The sequence below is a fragment of the Schistocerca serialis genome, chromosome 7 (assembly GCF_023864345.2).
Source record: "Schistocerca serialis cubense isolate TAMUIC-IGC-003099 chromosome 7, iqSchSeri2.2, whole genome shotgun sequence".
Taxonomy (NCBI): Eukaryota; Metazoa; Arthropoda; class Insecta; order Orthoptera; family Acrididae; genus Schistocerca; species Schistocerca serialis.
Window position 1 is genome coordinate 322,661,388 of NC_064644.1, and position 22,032 is coordinate 322,683,419.

At 37.5% G+C, this 22,032-nt stretch overlaps 1 protein-coding gene across 1 annotated transcript in view; it reads right to left on the reverse strand.

Annotated features, from left to right (window-relative positions):
- Positions 1 to 1,634: 1,634 nt before the first annotated feature.
- The window catches only part of LOC126413320 (uncharacterized), a 268,922-nt gene continuing 248,524 nt past the window's right edge, over positions 1,635 to 22,032 (reverse strand). Inside the window, exons 7-8 of the mRNA XM_050083220.1 lie at positions 15,651 to 19,255; positions 1,635 to 2,370 (exon numbers count right to left, since the gene is read on the reverse strand). Coding sequence (XP_049939177.1) covers positions 15,663 to 19,255 — 3,593 coding nt within the window. The 3' untranslated portion in view covers positions 1,635 to 2,370; positions 15,651 to 15,662. The remainder of the gene's footprint in view (positions 2,371 to 15,650; positions 19,256 to 22,032) is intronic.

A 22,032-nucleotide genomic window follows, 5' to 3' on the forward strand; every position in this document is an offset into this window, starting at 1 on the left:
TTGTACCATTTCGATGTTTGTTATTTATTTGAATGTGGATAAATGAACTTTGCTCTTTTCGGATCCACTATTGTTTGTGTCTTGCAGTACGATGTGTGTACGTGTGCATATGAGCATGTGCACATGTGTGTGTTTGTGTGTTTAGACTTACAAATACATTTGAAGTTCCAAGATATTATAAAATTTAAATAAGTAACTCATTGTCTACACACCAAGCGGTAGTGCAGGAGACACAAGTCATCTTAATTATATTTTACTCTCTGTTATGATGCTGGCTTCTGCAGGAGCATTATTCGTAAGAAATGTATATTATCTCAGGATATGGTTATTGGTGAGAGATGAAATATAACCTTGTGGATGAAATATATATATATATTTAAATGTTTAATGTTGCTTTGTTAACAAAATCATTTCCAATTTTCAGCATGTACAAAGCGTAAATAATGTGGATGATGTACATATAGGTTTTGAGAAGGTACATTACATCATGATTCATCTTTTCTCATTGATAGCAATTAAGCTGTAGGCATGACTTCCTTTCATAAAAATACGCTCTGTGCTTTTCTAAAGCAACATATTTATATTTTGTAACACTACATAGTAAGACACAGACACACACAGCCTTCCTGTTTAAATGATCTAAAATGAACTTGCTACAACATAGTTTACTTGCACATTTAAACTTTTAATACTTTTAACAAATACCACAATATATATTGTAATAATCAAATATTTACAGTGACAGTTCAGTCATTTGATAAATATGGATATCTGTTAGGAAAATCAATAAACTACATTTTAATTTTGACAACCATACAGTTGGCATCCTTGCACAGAATAATAGTTCTTGGATGCATGCAAAGCACTTTTCACTCATTCTTAGACAGGAGCATCCCTGAAAGGCACTTGTGTGGAGGTGCTAGCTAATTTATTGTTTTATGCACATAATACATTTAAGAGAGAAACTCTCCTATATGGTTTATTGAACAAAAATACACCTGCCATACACAGATCACAATTCTGATAGTACCAAAAAGTACAATGGCTTAATACAACAAAAATATTTGGAAATAGTATACTGTACCTATGGAGATATAATACAATTGTGTTTATATACAATTAAATATATATGTACACACTTATACAAAAATATCACTCGTTAGTTAACACAGTCCAGAAATGAAAGTATGTAAAATTAATTTATGATATGCCATAAATTTTAATTCACTTTATCTAGAAGTATACTCTCTATCTATTCTGCAAAAAATAAAAGAATGATTCAACAGTTATGTGAGATGCCATTGTCACATGACAATTGCTTCATCAAAAGAACAGAACACAGAAGACACATACTGTGTATAATGGCTGTGGAATTATTTAAGCATAATATCAGACGCATAGCACATCAGAAACTAGAATCTGTAAAGAAAATTTAAATTTTACAAGCATTTTCCAAAAACAAGGAAAAGAACAAACAGTGGAATGATTATAAATGAAAGAAGTGTTGATGTATGGCATCTTGCTTCAAGAAAAAGAAATCATGAAATAAAACTCTTTCAAATTTTGTGACTGAAAGAACATGGAGAAATACTCTCTTTACGTAATTTACTAATTCACATGATGGAGGAAAAAAAAAAAAAAAAAAAAAACATATATTTCATTGTCATGAATGAGCTCAAAAGTGAATTCAAATGCATAGTTTTCAGACATTAATACACCATTAATAACTTTCAAGATATCTGCTGGAAGATCACTTCTGAATGTGTGGTTATTGGTCAGCAGATCATTACACAGATATCTAATGTTACAAATTCCTTCAGCTTGTTAAAAAAAAGTTGAATTTCGATAGAGATGTAGGTCAGTTAGCCAAACTTATTAAAAACTCAGTTGCTGAGTTCTACTTCATGACATTTTCTGTCTCTAAGCTGTGGCAGAGTCTCTCTTCCAATACTCACCATCGTGCTTTGTTTTTATAGTTTCATTTTTCTTGCACAGGGTAGTATTTATTTATAAGTCATTTGAAATAAATGTCTCATCTGAAATGCATTACCACAAAAACTCCACAATGAAACTATGCACCTTTGGACATAAAAAAGTCTAAAATATGTAACCTCATTTCACAAAATGTTATGAAAAGCTATTCATGTGACAAGCTAATATTTTATCTCAAAAGTGTAAAATTACACAGTCGTCTCCAGTATTGAAATACTTCGCCATTAGCATTACAAAATATGGTTTATGTAGTTGCAGTGATTGCTCCATGAAACCAATTTCACTCTTTGTGAAGTGAGTAACAAAATATTCATGTAATTTGCTACCATCTCCAGCAATGGAGGAGAACATTTCTTTTGTTTCTTCTTGGGTTACATTCTGTAAAATAAAGAGAGGACAATTTCAGTATTATGATTTGCAACTAAACCAAGACAAAAGTGATATAAACAACATTAATAAGTACTACAGTACTGTTCAGAATGCATCCTAGAACTGAGAGACATAGCTTGATCTTGTGAGGTCACAGTTTTTTCCCTTTTGTTATCTAGGCTGCGAGGCAAAAAGTTGAAATGAACCAGATAAATAAAGTCAACACGGCAGATAAGAATGTTATCCAAATGAAGGTTTTTGTGACATGTCAGTACAATAAAAATGTTGGGTTTCTTCCCACATCAGTTCACTGAGGTGAACAATGTTTCCAAAGGTATATACTCTCCTTCCAATCTTCTGGCAAAATGCTAGTATTTTGCTATCCAACTCCTTGTATAGTCACCAGGAGTGACTGAAATTCAAACCCCCATGACAGACCCTACACAACAGTTTGTCACCTGACCCTGTGTTTACATGGAGAGCAGCTTGCATTTGCTCTCCATTGTCACCACATGAACTGCAGCATGTCACTCCCATCTTATTGCTTCCAGTGCAGGTTGACAAGATGCCTCCCGCGGCAAGGTGGTGGGGGGCACACCGCAGGTATAAAGGGACCGGCATCCGCAAAGTCTCGGCACTTCGCCAGAAGATGATGAGTATGTCACTTGTCGAAACGTCGCAGTTTGAAGACACCGCCACCCGGCTGGAAGCCCGAGAACTCTTCGCCAGCTGCATTCTTACTGTATGCTAACTCAGCCTTCACAAGAATTGGTCAAGCTCTAAACAAGAAGGAATCAAGTCATCTTCTGATCACCAACAAACACTAACAAATGTTTGACCATCATAAAATACAACCTTGGGCTTCGTAGATCTGAGATCTGTTACATTCCTTTCTAATATGGAAAGTCTTTACATCAGACTGACACAGGGCTGTATTCTGTACATTGTACTGAACATACGTGCAATGTAATACAAAGTTATAGATGAATCATGTTTGCTGAGCAGTGTTTAATGGAGGAGCATAAGTTTAATTTCAATGATATGTCTGTGGTCTGCCCAGCAAATGGATTCTGCAACACTACAGTTCAGGAGGCATTTAGATCAAGTGTGACGCCAAACCTCATGAGATGTGGTAGGGATGTTTGCCTTCAGTGCAGTTCATAAACCTGCATTGGAAGAAGTAAGACATGTATTTCATTGAGCATCAGCACAATATGTAAGCCATATAAACCTAGGGCTGGGTGTTGGTTAAATTGCTATTGAGGGGCCAATGTGGTGATCCACCATCAATGGCCAAAGACAACCGGCTATGGGTATTGGCACTTTTACAAAAGATGGAAGTGTATAGCACAGGCCTGCCAAAACATTACAGGCTCACTGTGAACTGACACAGCAAGAAATCCAAGAAGAGTCAAAAGCTTTAATCATACATGCCAAGGGAAGTGACAAGAAAGGAATATTGTCCTTTTGTGAAACCTGGAAAGGAAACACACTCCTCACATAGTTAAAGACAAATCAGCATAACATACAGACTTTTTCAAGTTATTAGAAAGGATGGTAAACTGGTGAATTCTTGGGTGTCTCAAGTCATATGGGGTCTTATTCTGATAGCAAATTTGGCTTCCATGCATTCTAATACACCACTAACCCCTGGTACATTTGGACTCCACAGCTCGAGACACTTTTGTAAATTGCCACCACCTAATTGCTGTGTCCTCTTATCTGCATAAAACACACAATAGTGCCTAGCATCATCATAACCTATCAACACTCCATGGATGTAGTTTTTGGGCCACCTGCAGATTTTCATAAGTAACTTCCTATCTCTATCTAGGCTTTGTGTCCAGATTGGAGTGATATAAGTGGATGATGTGAACAGGAGGATGGAGAATCCCAGGTATTTGCTCTGAGTGTCACAGTGTTTGGCATCAGTATTAAAGCAGTTCATGACCACAGTGGGCCAGATGGTCTTACCATCACTATATGTGGACGACTTTTGCCTCCAGCACAGTGCTGCACAATAGGCACTACTGAGCATCACCTCCAGAACCCAAAGGCACAAAACTGAGTAGAGAAATATGGACTTCAGTTATCTCTATCAAAAGACCATTTATGGCCCCTGAGCTCTATGTGGGCAACAAATTACTAGAACTGATTGAACACAGTTTCCTGAGTTTTCTTCTTGACAGCAAGCTGATGATTGCCACCTGTATTTATGTCAACTGAAAGCCAACTATATGATGAAGCTTAATACACACTGGTTCCTCAGTAGCACCAATTGGGAAGGTGATGACATGACTCAGCAACATTTTTACAATTCACTATGGGTTGTTATGTATGGATCAAGTTGCTCTTTTAGTATAATATTTCCTCAGTCTGGTCTACCATAGTGGCATGACACTGACAACTGGAGCTTCCATGTGAACTCTATCAACAATCTGCTGGAAGAGACAGGAACCCCATCACTAAGAGTCTTGTGACATCAGTTACACGTAAATTATGCAATAACAATCCACCAGATGCCCAAACATGTATGTTACTAAGTTTTTTTTCGCCAACAATCCATCAGATGCCCAATCACATATGTTACTAAGTTCTTTTTCATCACTATCAGGACACACTCTTTATGAACCAAACACTGAATAAGTAAACCAGCCTGGACAAAAATAGAAGCTCTGAGAAATGACCTATAACCTCGTTCACTGGTTTATGCACACAAAACTCTTCCTAGGGTACCTCCATGGTAACTGAATCATTCTGTGATGCTTCTAGCCTGCCTCTGGGGTCAAGGGAGAACACTTTCTGATGACTGCTTTGCTCAGTTCTCAAATACTATCCCAACCCAAAAAAAGTCTACATTTATGGTTCAAGAATTAACAGTTGAGTTGGCTTTGCTTTCAGTCACACAGGTGGCTCTGAACAGTGATCCATACTGAATGCATGTAGTGTGTTTACTGTTGAAATTTCAGCCATCACCCAATCCCTGCATCACCTCAGTAGAGAAAGATCTTCCTATTTTGCTGTGATTCAATGAGATGCTTACAAACCACTGTTAAATGTTACCAACATTAAATACTGGTATCTGACATCCAGGACCAGTTAGCAGTTTCACCATGCTGCTTCTTCCTTACGTTCATACACCTGGCTGATCAAATGGCCAAACAAGCCATGAAAAGATTTTTAGATCTTTGAATAGCTGCTGCTGATGTACACTTACAACAAAGGCATTTAATTTTAAAATTATTGCTTGAGGAATAGCAAATTACAGCCACCCCTAACAAATTAAGACAGGTTAAGTGAATCACAGTTGTTTGAATGACATCCCAAAGATGTCACACCAGGTAGACCCACACATTTCATCATAATGAAAATGACTCCAACCTAATTTGTTTATGAGCCCCTGGACAATGGCCCATATTCTTGGGGAATGTACCACATTGTTCAGCATGAGGAAGGAGCTAAAGTTGGATACATTCATAGCTCTCACAATCTCAGACACAAAATAGCCATAAAATAAATTTTGTATTTCATGAGAATGTAGTACTTCTATAATTGTGTTGATAGCTCTCACAATCTCATACACAAAATAGTCACAAAATAAATTTTGTATTTCATGAGAACGTAGTACTTCTATAATTGTGTTGGTGTAGGGGATAGGCATGTAGGATGGGCTCCAGCCAAGGGCAGCCACCCACTGGACCACTACCATGCACTGATATTCTCTACATACCATTCACTGATGTCTAGCTTGGGGGAAAGGAGCTACGGCTGCTCCTGCAGACTTAGGCCTGAGAGTCACCAACCTTGCAGCCCCCCCCCCCCCCCCCCCCCCAACCACCTTTGCCTGACACTTCTACAAGGCCACCGTTTTGCTTTCATACCACAGTGCATCAGAGAGCCTGTCATTATTTATCACCATGCCGATTAGAATGGCGTCAACATTTTACTACTACATTTCATTTTCAGGAACAGAAGAAAGCTGTTGCTTCTGCATCATACCATCTATTTGAAAACAGTGCAGAAACTGAGCCCCTAAGTACCACATGGTGCAGTCAACAATATTTTTCCCCTTTTTGAAGCCTTATAACAACAGTGTGAAAATCATAATATGGGTTCTTCATATCACGTATAATCTTTACAAAACAATGAAAATTTTGGAGGGAGGTGTGAAAGTTAGATTTGGAGAAAAGAATAGTGCAGACGATTCTGAGGAGTGTTGGACACATCTCAAAGAAATCAGTACATGTTAAATCTGGGAACTGGTGGAAGACAGGGAAACATTGAAACTGAAATTAGTGAGTTTTCAAAGGAATGACATGGTGGAATAAAGAGATATCATATTTTGTCTCTCTTGTGTATTGTGGTTCATATTGTGAAACCCGAGTTTCTCCTAGCATATAAAATGTTTTACTTTTGAATGCATTATGGGAACAGCAGTGATCAATAAAATTGTAAGTAATTACTATTAAAAACAGTCTTGATCACAATTTATTTTATAAGGTGACCGGTTTCGACCACTGCTGTGGTCATCTTCAGACCTACTAGATGTATACAAAGCACTAATTAGAGGGCTACATGCATTAATGAAAATACATAGAGTTATACGGCTATAAAACGTTGAATTACCATTGAGTGGAAACCCCTTTCTGTTGGAGAATCACAACTGGAGAAACCAGTGCACGTCTTACTTTATATAATGGAGGCTCCACCCACTTCTGACTGCATGATGTCATTATTAACCAATGAGTTATAAGTCGAATTACAATTTAAAATTTCTTAGTTAAAAGAACATTGTCAAGAATTAGAAATAAATATACATTAAACTTTGCTTATTTAACAGCTATTGTCAATTAAAAAGCGTTAAAAATATTTAAAAATGTAGGAAAATGAACTTCAGTTTGGCAATACATGGGTTGCCCTCTCGTGGCCTGTCAGTGAACCATTTGAAACCACTGGTTGCTATGGTGAAGTTAGACGCCGTTACAAAGATGAAGGAGCAAGCTTTTTCCACTGAAGTTGTTGTAGAGTCGATAGTTGAACTAGTGGTTGCCATGGTGAGGACAAACGCCAATGCAAAGATGTGGCAGCAGGCTTCTTTCCAATGAAGTTGTTGCAAAGTGGAATGGAAAAGACTGTGGCGTCAGACGATGTATTATTGAGCAGCAACTTGTCTTTATTGAAACGAAAAGAGTAAGCTACAATAATCTGTAGCTGATATATATAACTCATGCTGCACAAATACGCTATGAAGTAGTTGACTGTATATATGAAATATTATCTATGAAGTTAGTATGTAGATTACCAGTGCCATTTTTTTTATAAGGCATTGCTATTCTTCAAGTTACATACCAGTCATATAAGAAAATAAAATTGAAAGAATTTAAAATTATAAAATTATTAAATTATGAGCCATTGTCAATAATAAAATAAAACGATGTGAATTAGCAGTCTAAAAGCATAAAAGCAATAATTCTAAAACAGGTAGTCAATCATAAAATAATGTTTGGTAAAATTCAATTACAATGTAAAGATAAAATTATTTGCTAAAAGTCTTAATAATTAGAAAGACTTTTTTTTTTTTAACAAATACAGAAGAGTAGACATTCTAAAGCAGATCATCGAAAAGCTCAAAGAAATGTTTGTCTTTGAACTGAAGTTGTTCGTTTAAAACAGATAATGGATTACTTTTGTGAAGTGAAAAAATTTCAATTTCTTCTAAGGTATTTAGCAGTGGTCCTTTTGGCACAGTATGTAATATTTTCAAATTCCTAGAAATGCAACCCTCAGAATGATTGTATTCATCAAGATGTTGACCAAATATTGATTTGATACGTGCAGCACCAGTAGTATGTTCTCTGAAACGTGTTAAAAAGTTTCGGCCAGTTTGGCCAATATACTGTTTCTCACAGTCATTACATATTATTTTATAAACACCTGACTTTTGGTATCTATTTGAGTCTCCAATTGTGTGTTTCAGTTTCATCTGTAGGGGGTTATTAGTTTTAAATGCTATTGCCACGCTTGTGTTCTTAAATAATTTATTTATTTTATCTGAGATAGGTCCCATGTATGTCATTTGTGTAAATCTCTTCTTGGAATTTATAACGGCATCATTTTTTTCTTGTAATTTTTTATATAACAGATCAAACCTGATGGGAATTATAATTGTTAGCAACTGCTATCTGTTTTAATGTATCAATTTCCTTTTGGATTGCATCATGTTGGAGAGGTAATCTCAGTATCCTATGTATCATAGTTTTAAAAAATGCCATTTTGTATCTTAATGGATGGCATGATGTAGCATTTATTATTACGTCGGTTGATGTGGGTTTTCTATAAATAGAAATATTATGTCTTCCATTCTGTTTTGTAATTGTGAGGTCAAGGAAATTAATACTATTTTTACTTTCATGTTCTACTGTAAATACAAGTTTTGGATGTAAATTATTTAAGTTGTTAGCGAAAGCATCAATTTCTTCCTTAGAGCCGTTATATAATAGCAGTGTGTCGTCAACATATCTTTTGTAGTATATAATTTTATTTGTTATTTCTGGATTATTTTTGAAAAATTGGATTTCAACATAGTTGACGAAGATATCTGCTATAGTGCTAGCCAGGGAATTTCCCATTGCAAGTCCATCTTCTTGTATGTATATTTTATTATTAAATGAGAAATAATTAAAATCTAGAGTAATTCTTAACAGTTCAATGAATTCTACTATTTCTTTGGGGCTCATGATTTTGTGATGCGTTAAGTTATCATTAATAATAGAGATAGTCTCTTGAATAGGTATATTTGTGTAAAGATTTGTGATGTCTAACGATGCAAACCTTGCGTTTTTTGGAATATCCACATCATAAATTAACTTAGTTAATTCGAAACTGTTTTTAATACTATAATTTTCTTCATACACATAGAAGGATTTTAAGATTTGATTGAGCTTTTTGTTTAAGTTATAAGAGGGACAGTTTGTATTGTTAACAATTGGACGAATTGGTAAGTTTTGTTTGTGTAATTTGATTTGCGATCTCAACTTAGGTAAAGTGGGGTTCATAACTTTAAGTGTTATTTTATCTTTAGGTGAAAGTAAAGAGTCATTATCATCAATCAGTTTTCTAATTTTTGTTTGAAATCTTGAAGTCGGGTCTTTATTAACCTCAGTTATTCCATTAGCGTTAAAAAATTGTAAAGTTTTAGAAACATAATCCTCTTCGCTAACAATGACTAGAGTATTCCCTTTATCTGCCTTGATTGCAATAGCTTTATTAGCTATTAACTTTTGGTTGATTTGCTTTACAAGTTTTAATTCATTATTATGTTTATTTTTATTTTTTTCATTAGTAATAACATTCTTAGTTTTACGTGCAATGTCACATATTTCAGACCTACTAAATTGTGCATGTTTTGCAGCAATCTTTACATCAGCAATCACACGTTTAATATTTGCATTGCTCAATTGTGGAGCTAAATTATATTTTAGGCCTTTGTTTAAAAGTGTTGTCTCGGCAGGAGTAAAAGAAATTTTGGTTAGATTGGTTACTCTTGGATGAAAGTGATGTACATTTGGTGAAACATCTTGTGAACACATATTTTGGTGACTAACAAGGGCTGCAATTTTTTTATTATGCTTTTTAAAAATAGTTTCTCGCACTGCATTAATTTTCTCATCTGTAAAGTTAAGTAGCTGTGAAAATATTAATGGTGACAACTGACTGCTAATTTTTAAATGTAAATTGTACATTTCAAGATTTAATGTATCTTTTTCTTTATATGCATCTCTAATTTCAGATCTGATCCACAGAATGCTACTCTTCTGTCGTAGAAACTTTTCTATATTTGATCTGGTATTAAAACTAATTTTTACATAATTAGGAATCACATTATTCATCAGGCATTGTTTGTTAAAAGATATTTTGGTATTAAGTTTCATAATTTTAGTGCGTAACCCTCTAAACTTCTTGTAATCTCCCAATACCTGACTAGGCAATAATTGTATTACTTTTGAATGCATTATGGGAACAGCAGTGATCAATAAAATTGTAAATAATTACTATTAAAAACAGTCTTGATCACAATTTATTTTTATAGTCAGGTATTGGGAGATTACAAGAAGTTTAGAGGGTTACGCACTAAAATTATGAAACTTAATACCAAAATATCTTTTAACAAACAATGCCTGATGAATAATGTGATTCCTAATTATGTAAGACTTTTAGCAAATAATTTTATCTTTACATTGTAATTGAATTTTACCAAACATTATTTTATGATTGACTACCTGTTTTAGAATTATTGCTTTTATGCTTTTAGACTGCTAATTCACATCGTTTTATTTTATTATTGACAATGGCTCATAATTTAATAATTTTATAATTTTAAATTCTTTCAATTTTATTTTCTTATATGACTGGTATGTAACTTGAAGAATAGCAATGCCTTATAAAAAAAAATGGCACTGGTAATCTACATACTAACTTCATAGATAATATTTCATATATACAGTCAACTACTTCATAGCGTATTTGTGCAGCATGAGTTATATATATCAGCTACAGATTATTGTAGCTTACTCTTTTCGTTTCAATAAAGACAAGTTGCTGCTCAATAATACATCGTCTGACGCCACAGTCTTTTCCATTCCACTTTGCAACAACTTCATTGGAAAGAAGCCTGCTGCCACATCTTTGCATTGGCGTTTGTCCTCACCATGGCAACCACTAGTTCAACTATCGACTCTACAACAACTTCAGTGGAAAAAGCTTGCTCCTTCATCTTTGTAACGGCGTCTAACTTCACCATAGCAACCAGTGGTTTCAAATGGTTCACTGACAGGCCACGAGAGGGCAACCCATGTATTGCCAAACTGAAGTTCATTTTCCTACATTTTAAAATATTTTTAACGCTTTTTAATTGACAATAGCTGTTAAATAAGCAAAGTTTAATGTATATTTATTTCTAATTCTTGACAATGTTCTTTTAACTAAGAAATTTTAAATTGAAATTCGACTTATAACTCATTGGTTAATAATGACATCATGCAGTCAGAAGTGGGTGGAGCCTCCATTATATAAAGTAAGACGTGCACTGGTTTCTCCAGTTGTGATTCTCCAACAGAAAGGGGTTTCCACTCAATGGTAATTCAACGTTTTATAGCCGTATAACTCTATGTATTTTCATTAATGCATGTAGCCCTCTAATTAGTGCTTTGTATACATCTAGTAGGTCTGAAGATGACCACAGCAGTGGTCGAAACCGGTCACCTTATAAAATAAATTGTGATCAAGACTGTTTTTAATAGTAATTATATAAAATGTTCATATAATTTAATTGAACGCAGCCCAGTGATGTCTTCAGTGTACACTGTAATTTCAACAAGTGCACACCCTGTCATTTTCAAGGCACAAATGCAGTAAGAACACACTGTGCAAGGGAATTTGAAATCTAGGTATTCAGAGCATATTCAAAAAGGTAAAACACACACACACACACACACACACACACACACACACACACACACACACACACACACACAAACGAGAGAGGGGGAGAGGGAGTGGGGGAGAGTATAAAGTATGAAGTGAAACTCCTTATTCACTTAGATGCAGGTACTATTTGACAGTTACAATTATTTGGTGGTTTTATAAATTTAATTATTACAGTCTACAAATCAATGAAGTTACTTAGTCCCATACCTGATGCCTCCACTTCCTCTCCTTGTTATGGTGTTCGTGCATTTCCTAAACACCTTGAGGTGATTTATTCTTCTATAATGCTAGATTCGCCAATTTTCAGTGTTATTGGCTTTCATTTGTAAGAGATACAATTGGTTAGAGCCTGTCCCAACATGCTCATCCCTGTCCTCCCGTCATCCCTTTCCCATCCGCTCTCATATGAATCACTTGATTTTTTATGTACTTTGTCTGTACACTTTTGACTATAGTTTTTGTTTTGGCTGGACCCTAACTGGGCCACTATAATCACCAACATTATCTTGGATACTGTGGATGTCTTTTGGCTGGGCTGCAATTTCCCATTAAGCTGCAAGTGCACCACTGACAGTGGGTTGGTGATTACGGAACTATTTTCTTCACCTGTGATCACATGGCTACTGCACATGCACTGTCCATAGTGGCACTGCAACCAAAGTCACGTGATTACTGGTGAATCAGTTCACTTTCCTTTATAGGCTGTGCTGAGGCCACCAGCAGGCAGATGATTCTTCCAGTCTCGGCAATTACGCCGGGCTCTTGCAGCCCACCAGTAAGAGTCTCATCATCCGTCTCACCTGTCCATCAGTATTGCCACATTCTTGGGGGCTGCCTTGGGTGACCCATCACTCCCTTTGGTCCCTGACACTTACTAATGTTTCAGCTCTATGCCAGCACACTCCGTCGATATCGTCCCAGGCAGTCTCACTGGCCGAGCACTATCTTCCAGCTGCCGCCAATGCAGCAGAGACCAGAGCAACATCACTCTCACTGGCCTGTTGGTGTTGCCACACCCTTGGTGGTCACTGCTGATCAAGCACTGCCTTGCCAGTGGCTGCCAATGTCTGTGCTCTTGCTACCATGCGTGGGAGCATAAGGTGGTGATGTGCTTGTTCCAGTGTTCCCAACATCTGGGCCAACACCCTGCTCATCCTTCTGCATCTCCACTGGCTGTCGATGATCAAGCTCATGACTCCCACCAGCTGCAGGTGCCTGGCCAGCCCTGCCATGTATCCAGCAGCTGCTGGTGGTTGGGTCTCTCCTCCCATTAGCCGCCGATGACACCATCACAGTTTCCCACTGTTGCGGGACACCTGTTAGTCCTTCTAGTGTTCTTCTGTGCTTTCTGTGTCATCTTTGGCATGTTTCAGCATGTTTCAAGCCCAAGCCTTTCTCTGGGTGCCTGTGCATTGTCTGTCTTTCTTTTCAGTGGTGCATCTTCCTATCATTTGCACATGTCATCATCCTATGCCTGTGGCACACCTGGTGACATCTTCACTGACACTTTGGGCCTCCTTCCTGGCTCTCCTTTGCATGTTTTTCTGCACACCGTGCATCCTGGGAGCTACCATCAAGCCTTCAGTTCTAATGGCTGTCAATGCCCTTGCAGTCGCTCTTCCTTATGGTGTTCCTTGTGGACCCTCCACTCAGGATCTCTGGGGTTCCATTTCCCCCTCTCTGTCATTTCTTTTCAGTTGAGATCGCCCCACTATCTCCTCCTAAGCTTGGAGGAGTATTATAGCTAGTCCTTACCTGAGTCACTACAACCACTAAAATTACCCCTCCATGCTGCTGTTTATCTGGTGGCTGGCTGAAGGCATTTCTTCGTCAGAGGCACCAGTTCCCTGCTAGCTGTACACTCACTGCTGACAGCAGTGTGGAGGCACCAGTTCCCTGCTAAGTTGTACACTTGCTGCTGATAGCAGCATGATGATCACAGAAACATGTCCCTCATCTGCAGTCGCGTGGCTACAGATGTATGTGTGCACACTATCAATAGCAGTGCTGTGATCATAGTCATATGATTATGCACATATCAGTCTGCCTACCTTCAATGGCTGTGTTGAAGCCACAAACAAGCAGAGGTTCTCACACTGGGCAATTACATCAGCCACTGCAGCCCGCTAGTCAGAGCTGACTCCACTATCAGCGAGAGTAAAATTGCCCTCAGTGGCCTGTAGGGCTCACCGCATCCCAGGAGGTCACTGCTGATTCAGTGCTGCTTTGCCAGCAGCTGCCAATGCATGCTGCAGTAGCAGCTGGCTCATTGTGCTACTGATGCTGCAAGTCTCAATGGATACCACCACACCACACTCATTGCAGTGTCAGTTACCAGGTGCCTGCTGCGCCCCGCCGAGCATTACCAAGTGCCAGCCATGCCCTAACCACAGCACCACACTGGGTCCAGACCACATCCAGAAGAGCTTTATCTATTGTAATAACATATGCATTGTTATTGTTAAACTTGTGGAATAAACCCTTGCAGATTTCACTGGGAACTACTGTTTTACTTTTCTTATAGATGATTGCTCCAATTATCTTTACGTTATTTCTGATATTGGTTTTGTATTAATTTGTCTGCTTACTTTTAGTGTATATTTTTAAAGCCACTACAAACATAAAGTGATGCCACTGGGTGGCATGTATTGATAATTACTCTTTGAAACAGTAGCCTGCCATTAGCTGAACTCCAGTGTTGTGATTGTAATTATGTGACACTGCACTATGTGTTAAAGCTTTCTATATGTTATCTGACTTAATTGTGAATGTTTTTGAATACTTTTACTCTTAGTGGCATGGATATATTGCGCTTATACTTTCAGGAAATGGTGTTTCATTTGGGAGATTTGCTGATGGTGGGCTATGCTCAAAACATGTCCACAAATATAATTTTTTACAACTAGTGATCTGTTGAGTTTAGTGACCCAATAAACCATAGACATACGATGTGCTCAGAGTTTACATAATGGTCACAGGCCTTCTTCTCAACTTTGTTGCAACTACCTATAGTCAAGAAGTCAAACAATGGGAAATCCAGTTTGGAATACCAGAAATACTATAGAATGGACAGACTCCTCTCACCATAAAGACAATACATTGAGTTACAGGCTGGATCATCAAAAAGACAGTTACATACGAGCTTTCAGTGAAGGCCTTCTTCTGAAAAGAAAGAAACACAGACATTCACACAAGCAAAGAACACCTTCTATCCACAGCCTTTCTAACTAGAATGCTTTTGTGTGTGTGTGTGTGTGTGTGTGTGTGTGTGAGGAGGGGGTCTATTTTGAACATTGGCCTTGTTGGCCAAAAGCTTATTTTGTGGCAGCCTTTTTGTTGTGCCTATCAGTGACAGCATCTCCACTATATGGTGAAATGCATACTCATTACTTATTACACTTCATCAAACTCAAAAGGAAGTGTTTATTTAGCAGTCTGTTAGTCAAATATAAGCTCCATTTATTTATTTGTGTTTTCAATTTTTGTCTGTAATTTTTAGCTTAAAGTTTTGTAAACACAAATACAAAATGTCTGCTGTAAAACAATATATGTTGTTGAGTTCTGTTTGACTGCATAGTATAAAATGAAACATGTTGTTAATTACACTTCAGCAAGCAAGTTCAAAAGCTTATTAAGCATAGAATCAGTTGTAAGTAAGTCAGTTCCGAAATAAAAATGTAAGGTTGTAGGCTTAAAATTTCATACTTGTCGGTTACTTTAGAACTTTCAGCTGTACAAGTAACTGATATGAAATGTGTAATTTCTAGCATCTATACTTTTTTTAAATTTTTGATTGCACTTACCGGTTTTAGCACCTAAGGCAGATTCCTCTTTGAGGCCAGCTGTGCTCGTTGCTCCCATTCCTCTCGCCTCTGCTGTATGCGCTTGAATCTTGGAATGCTGCTTTCTTCAACCTCTGAAGCATTAGTCTCATTTTCAGTCTGAGTATTCAGTCTCTCTGCTGCTGTTTTGCTCTCAGTGCTTACAATGTGCATTTCTTTCTCTTTGTATATGTTTGCCCAAGCTCTGTGTGGAGTTCTTTCTGAAGAAATGAAGCAACTATCTGTGCGCTGTGATTCAGGAACAGTTCTATTTCTAATGCGTTTTTCGGGGCTCATGTTATCCTTTTTATAGGGTGATAAAATGTTCTCGTTTATGTTTGTGTTCTCATTGCTTGCAGTGCTGCTTCCACTTATACTTCTTTGATACTTAAAATTTGCTGGGCTGCTGTGTCGGGTATTATTCACGGGGGCAGCTACTTTAATAGGTGGTTCAGGGACTATGTCTGTGTGGTGTTTTGACTCAACAAGTGGTTCCTTAACAGGCAACTTTTTCCTCTCTTCTTTAGGTGAATCTCCACATTCATTTTCTTTGTCACTATCTCTTGATTTTGTTGCCTGAGTGTCAGAGACGGCTTGGTTTTCCCGGTTCTTTGATGAGAGACTTTGTTGACTAAGAACTTCAATATCACTATCTTTCAGTTTAAGAGATCTTCTAGCAAATACTTTGAGTAACTCAGGTTCTTCCTCATTTTTAAGGCCTATCTCTTTTGTCACTGACTTTTTACGTAGAACTACTTCGTTCATACTATTCTCAAATACACTGCCTGACTCTGATCCAAAAGTTTCTTTTGATTTTGAGCTCCTGTGGCTATTATCTGTAGAGCTTGCCTCAGAACAGACTGACTCACGTCCTGATGAAAACCTTTCAACAGGAGGAAAACAGTCTTCCTCCTTTCTGAGGATGGGGTCCCTTTGCACAGATTTTTTACGAATTACTACATCTTGTGTACCAAAATCTTTTGTACTTATGGACCCTTCACACTTATTTGTGGTCTTCATATCTTCAGATTCATTTAGGATATTATCATTCAAAGGGATGTGAGAATCTGGAGAATCAAAACTAGACGATTGTTTCTTAAAAGCAAACTTTGATGGGTGGCGTGCTGTTTGCATTTCAGATGATATTGAAACAACTGAGTAATTTCTATTCTGTTGACTTGGAGTTGCTGTTAATGATATACTTCTCTTTGTTTTCACAGGATTGTTTATTCCTGCTTCTGGCTTTGCTATTTCTTCAAATGTAGAAGCAGGTTCACATATCTTCTGTATGCCATCCGATGTGTGGCCAACAGGTTTTCCAGTTACATTTCTACCATCAGCACCATCCTTAACTGCTTTGAACTGTTCTTCTCTAAAGAGCTTCTGCTTAATGGAAGATGTTGTTCCATTTGTTTCCTGGGATGTCTCAGAAATGAGTGATGTCCTTTTTGCTTGTTCATCAGCTTCATCTGTCTGTTCAGTCTTTATACCTAACTTCTCATCAATACTTTTCAAACGACTTCTTTGTGGATCAGGTTTATCAGTATCAAAAATTACATTCACTGCAGGCTGACTATCAACACGATTCAGCTGGATTCTGAGAAATTCAGGAACGTGTTCTGATGCAGTAGCAAGCCGAGGTTCACGTTTTGTTGGTTGTGGTCGGGGAGTAAAATTGTGTGCAAGTAAATCTTTTTCCTGCTGAGATAATCCAGGGGATGTTTTTGGTAAATCAGCACTTTTCCTGGCATTATCAAAACTCTTTGCGGTACTTTCTTGTCCACTTAGCATTTCAGGTAAATTCGACTCAGTTTTTGTTGATTCTTGTGCAGTTATCACCAGCTCGTTAGGCTGTTGAGTTGCATCATTTATTGCTGCTATAGAAGGCTGAGTGTCTACTGAAAGGTCAGCTTTTACAACTTCCTCCATTGTATTTTCACCTTTATAGATATCCATGTTATGCTGCTGCATGAAATGTGAACCATTCCCTTTTAAGTCTGTTTTAGTTTCTTCATGTTTTGTGAATGTTTGTGTGATAGTGATACCATCAGTGCCAGGTGGCAACACTACATGTTGAGTGTAGTTGGTATCATTTTCACTACCTGAGGATGTTTTTGCTGGTTTAGAGTCTAGCACAGACGAAGTTTTGGAATAATGATCAGTACTGATACTTTCTGAAGAGGCAGCCTTTTCAAGAGATCCTACATTTTCCTTAGCTAGAGGAACTTCAGGAGATGAAACACTTGTGAATATATTTTCAATTGTCTTTTCTTTTAGAACGCTTGTTGTTGATACATAAACATTGTTTGCAAACAGGTTTGTCTTCTCATTGGTAGCGGTTTCATCGTAAAACAATAATTCTTTTTCCATTGGTTTTGTACTCAGTGGTCTTTCACTACTGATTGTCATAATGTTTGTTTCATCAGCAGATATTGTTGCTGAAATTGTGCTTTTGTAAGATATTGTTGTCTCTTCTACTTCTCTTACATCTTCCTGAAAGCTCAGATCTTGGCTTTCTTTAACAATGTTACTTAATGTATTGCTTGTATTTGATGCTGGTTTTTTGTGAGTTTTCTGTGAAAAATCTATATCAGTTCTAAAGCTCTGAGACTTTTTGACTGGAAATTTTGGAGAGCTTGGTTTCTCAACTGTGTTCACCAAGGAACTGCATTCTCTTTCATCAGTTTCATCATACGCACTAGGAAGTGGTTGCTCATGAGGTAGTGCTTCACCAATTCTGAAGGAAGATTTGTATTCATTTTCATTGGAGAGAGAATCTTGACTTTCAGATCTTTTATCTGCATTTATATGCTGCAATGAAGTGGAATTAAGTTCTTTGCTACCTCCTGCACTATGTGATGTCCACACATGTTTTGGAGGAGAAACAGAGAGATTTCCATGCATCACATCTGGAACTACTTTTTCTGCTACACTTACGTTATCATTTTTGTCAGTCACTAAAATATCTGAGCCATAATCATTTGGAGGAATGGAAGTAACTTCAGGGACTTCAAGAACTTTTCCTCTTTTTTCTATTTCAGGACTTGGTGGTAAATTAATTGGCTCTACTCTCTGACGTGAGGCAGCAGAACTTCGTGGCTGTAATTTGGTATTATGATGCCTAGATGACGCATGGGAAGTAAAATCAGTGAAAAAGTCATTGGCATATTGCCCACCTTCATTTATTCGCTTTGGTATGAGTGGTGGAGCTGAAATCTGTTTGTTTAAGTTATCACCAAGATTGCTGTCTACATCATCTGATTTTTCCTTTTTCTTTTTCCCACTACGTCTCGACAAGAGCCGTCCGAAAAAGGTTGTTTCCTCTTTCTTTTCATCTTTTTCTTTATTTTCATCCTTATCTTCTGCAATGTCTGCTTTCTCATCTTCATCCTCTTCCCCAACAACGCCAAACATTTCCCTTGATTTTGTGAGAGCTTCTAGGGCAATTATACTCGACATATTCATTTCAAGTTCTGAAGCAGATGCTGCTCGTTTGTAGCGGCTGCTTGAAGATGCTTCAGTCTGTCTGTATGCAGCATTTGACCGGCTTCGAGGCAGTTTGTTCACATGTTCTCCGGGAGTGAGAGCTAATCCAGGAGGGAGAGATGCAGATTTTTGTTGAATTTCAATAGGCAGATTCACAAGAGGTGGCAGCATGTGTTCAGTTGCAGTGGAAGGCCAAGCAGGAATTTCAGTGTCATCATTCTTGCTAAATTCAGATGCGTTTTCTGCAAGCATCAGTAAATAAAGCCATGCATCAGCGCTTATGAACATGCAAGCTTTAATATAAATGTTTCATTACAAGGTATTAAATTAAATAAACACATATGTATATAAATAATGAGCCATGCTCACTGAAAAGACGTAACATGCAGATTTGGAAAATATGCCGTTGGTGTAGCTACAGAAGAAAGACTGTTAAACACAAAATAAAGTCCTGAAAGCACTGAATAAATGTAAGTGATTTTGTGGTATGAGAGCAAAGTCTGAACTCGTTGTACATGCAGTGTAGTGAAATGGGAGGGGAAAAGCACACAATAAGAAAAATGTGACATGTAAATATCATGATATTTCAACTCACACAACAACGTGAATATTATTAGAGCTATATACACTTAGTCATATTTCAAAATGTAGAAAAAATGTATTATTGCAAATTAGTGACAGTGTGTAATTAATTATAAACATTGGATCATACAAAGAGAAGGAACTTAAACCCTAATCTTTCTCCCTTTCTGCATGACTAAGTAAAAGAGCTACATGATATACAGTATGTTTGGAGAGAACATTAGACTTAGATCAAAAGAACATCAGTTTACCAGTAGTAAATAATGATAAAACATTCTTCACTATACTAGAGCACATTAAAAAGTTACCAGACTTGCACAATATTGGCATTGATATCAATGGTAAATGTCATACATTCTGCATGATAATCTCAATAAGTGTCAACTGCACTTGCTGAATAGTTCTGTTCACATATCTTTCGAAAGAGATGACTGTGTCTATTTCATTCAGATGGATAAATCCCAGTAATGTATATTTGTTCTGAGTAGTTTATCATATGTGGGAATTCATCCAAAGCTGGTGAGGATTTACAAGGACTCAGATTATTCATACCCAGCATTTGGAAGAAAAAAAATCAGATATGGCTGTACTACTCCACATGAAGGACACACTAAAAATAGAAGCACAGATCAAACACTGAGAAAGTGTACTGTGTGGCACTGAAGCATTTGCAATTAAGAGTTTATGAAACAGCTGATACCAGAGAAAATATCAGCAATCAGAGAAATGAGGGTGGCACTCATTACAAGAAAAATTAAGTAAGTCCTGCAGTGTACAACAATGGATAAAAATCCTTCATCTTGACAATTCACTTGTCACCTTAGATGTGTTGCAATTGGAAAAGTGAGTAAATTAAAGTATACATTTTTAGAATAACCACTGTATTCACCAGATCACTTGCTGATTGCACTCTATTTCTGAAACTAAGTACAATTTTGGCCGAAAAGCATTTTGAGTTCACAGAAAACTTTATGGCTGCCTCGATGGGAATTCTGCCGAGTGTAGTGCCTTCCTTAACCATTTGTCCCTTCACACAGTAAAGTGCAAAAATATAAACTAGGACTATATTCCAAAAGTAAATAGATTTTTCTGCCCAAAAAGCCACAGTCATTCACTACTTAACTGATAACTTTTCAACTTGCTCTTGTAGTTTGACTACATGCAATGAGGTGACAAAAGTCATAGGATAGTGGTATGCACATCTACTAGTGATGGTAGAATCATGTACACATGGTGTAAAAGGACACTGCATTGGCAGATTTGTCATTTGTACTCAGGTGATTCATGTGAAATGGATTCCAACTGAGCATGGCTGCACGGCAGGAATTAACATACTTTGAATGCAGAATGTTAGTTGGAGCTAGACACATGGGATATTCCATTTAAGAAATCATAAGGGAATTCAGTATTCTGAGACCCACAGTATCAAGAGTGTACTGAGAATAACAAATTTCAGGCACAACCTCTCACTGCAAACAATGCAGTGGCTGACAGCCTTCACTTAATGACTGAACACAGTAGCGTTTGCGTAGAGTGGTCAGTGTTACCAGACAAAGAAACTGCATGAGGTAACCACCAGAGTCAATGTGGAATGTATGATGAATGTATCCATTAGGACAGTGAGGCAAAATTTGGCATTAATGGGCCTTTGCTAATAGCACTACATTGCCTGCAGCACCTCTCCTGAGCTCACGATCATATCGGTCGGATGCTTGACAGCCGTGGCCTGGCCAGGTGAGTCCTGATTTCAGATGGTAAGAGCTGATGGTAGGGTTGAAGTGTGGTGCAGACACCACGAAGCCAAGGACCCAAGTTGTGAACGAGACACTGCAAGCTGGTGGTTGCTCCATAATGGTGTGAGGTGTATTTACCTGGAATGGACTGGGTCTTGTGGTCCAACTGAACTGATCATTAACTGTAAATGTTTATGTTCAGGTACTTGAAGACCATTTGCAGCCATTCATGAACTTCATGTTCCCTAACAATGATGGAATTATCACCGGGCCACAATTGTTCGTGATTAGTTTTAAGAACATTCTGGACAATTTAAGTAAATGTTTTGACCACTCAGATTGCCTCACATGAATCCCATCAAACACGTATGGGACATAACTGAGAGGTCAGTTCAGGCACAAAATTCTGTACCAGCAACACTTTCACAATTATGGATGGCTGTAGAGGCAGTGTGGCTTAATATTTATGCAAGGACTTCCAACCTTGTTGAGTCCCTGCCATGTTGAGTTGCTGCACTATGCTGGGAGAAAGAAATCTGACACAATATCAGGAGATATGCCAT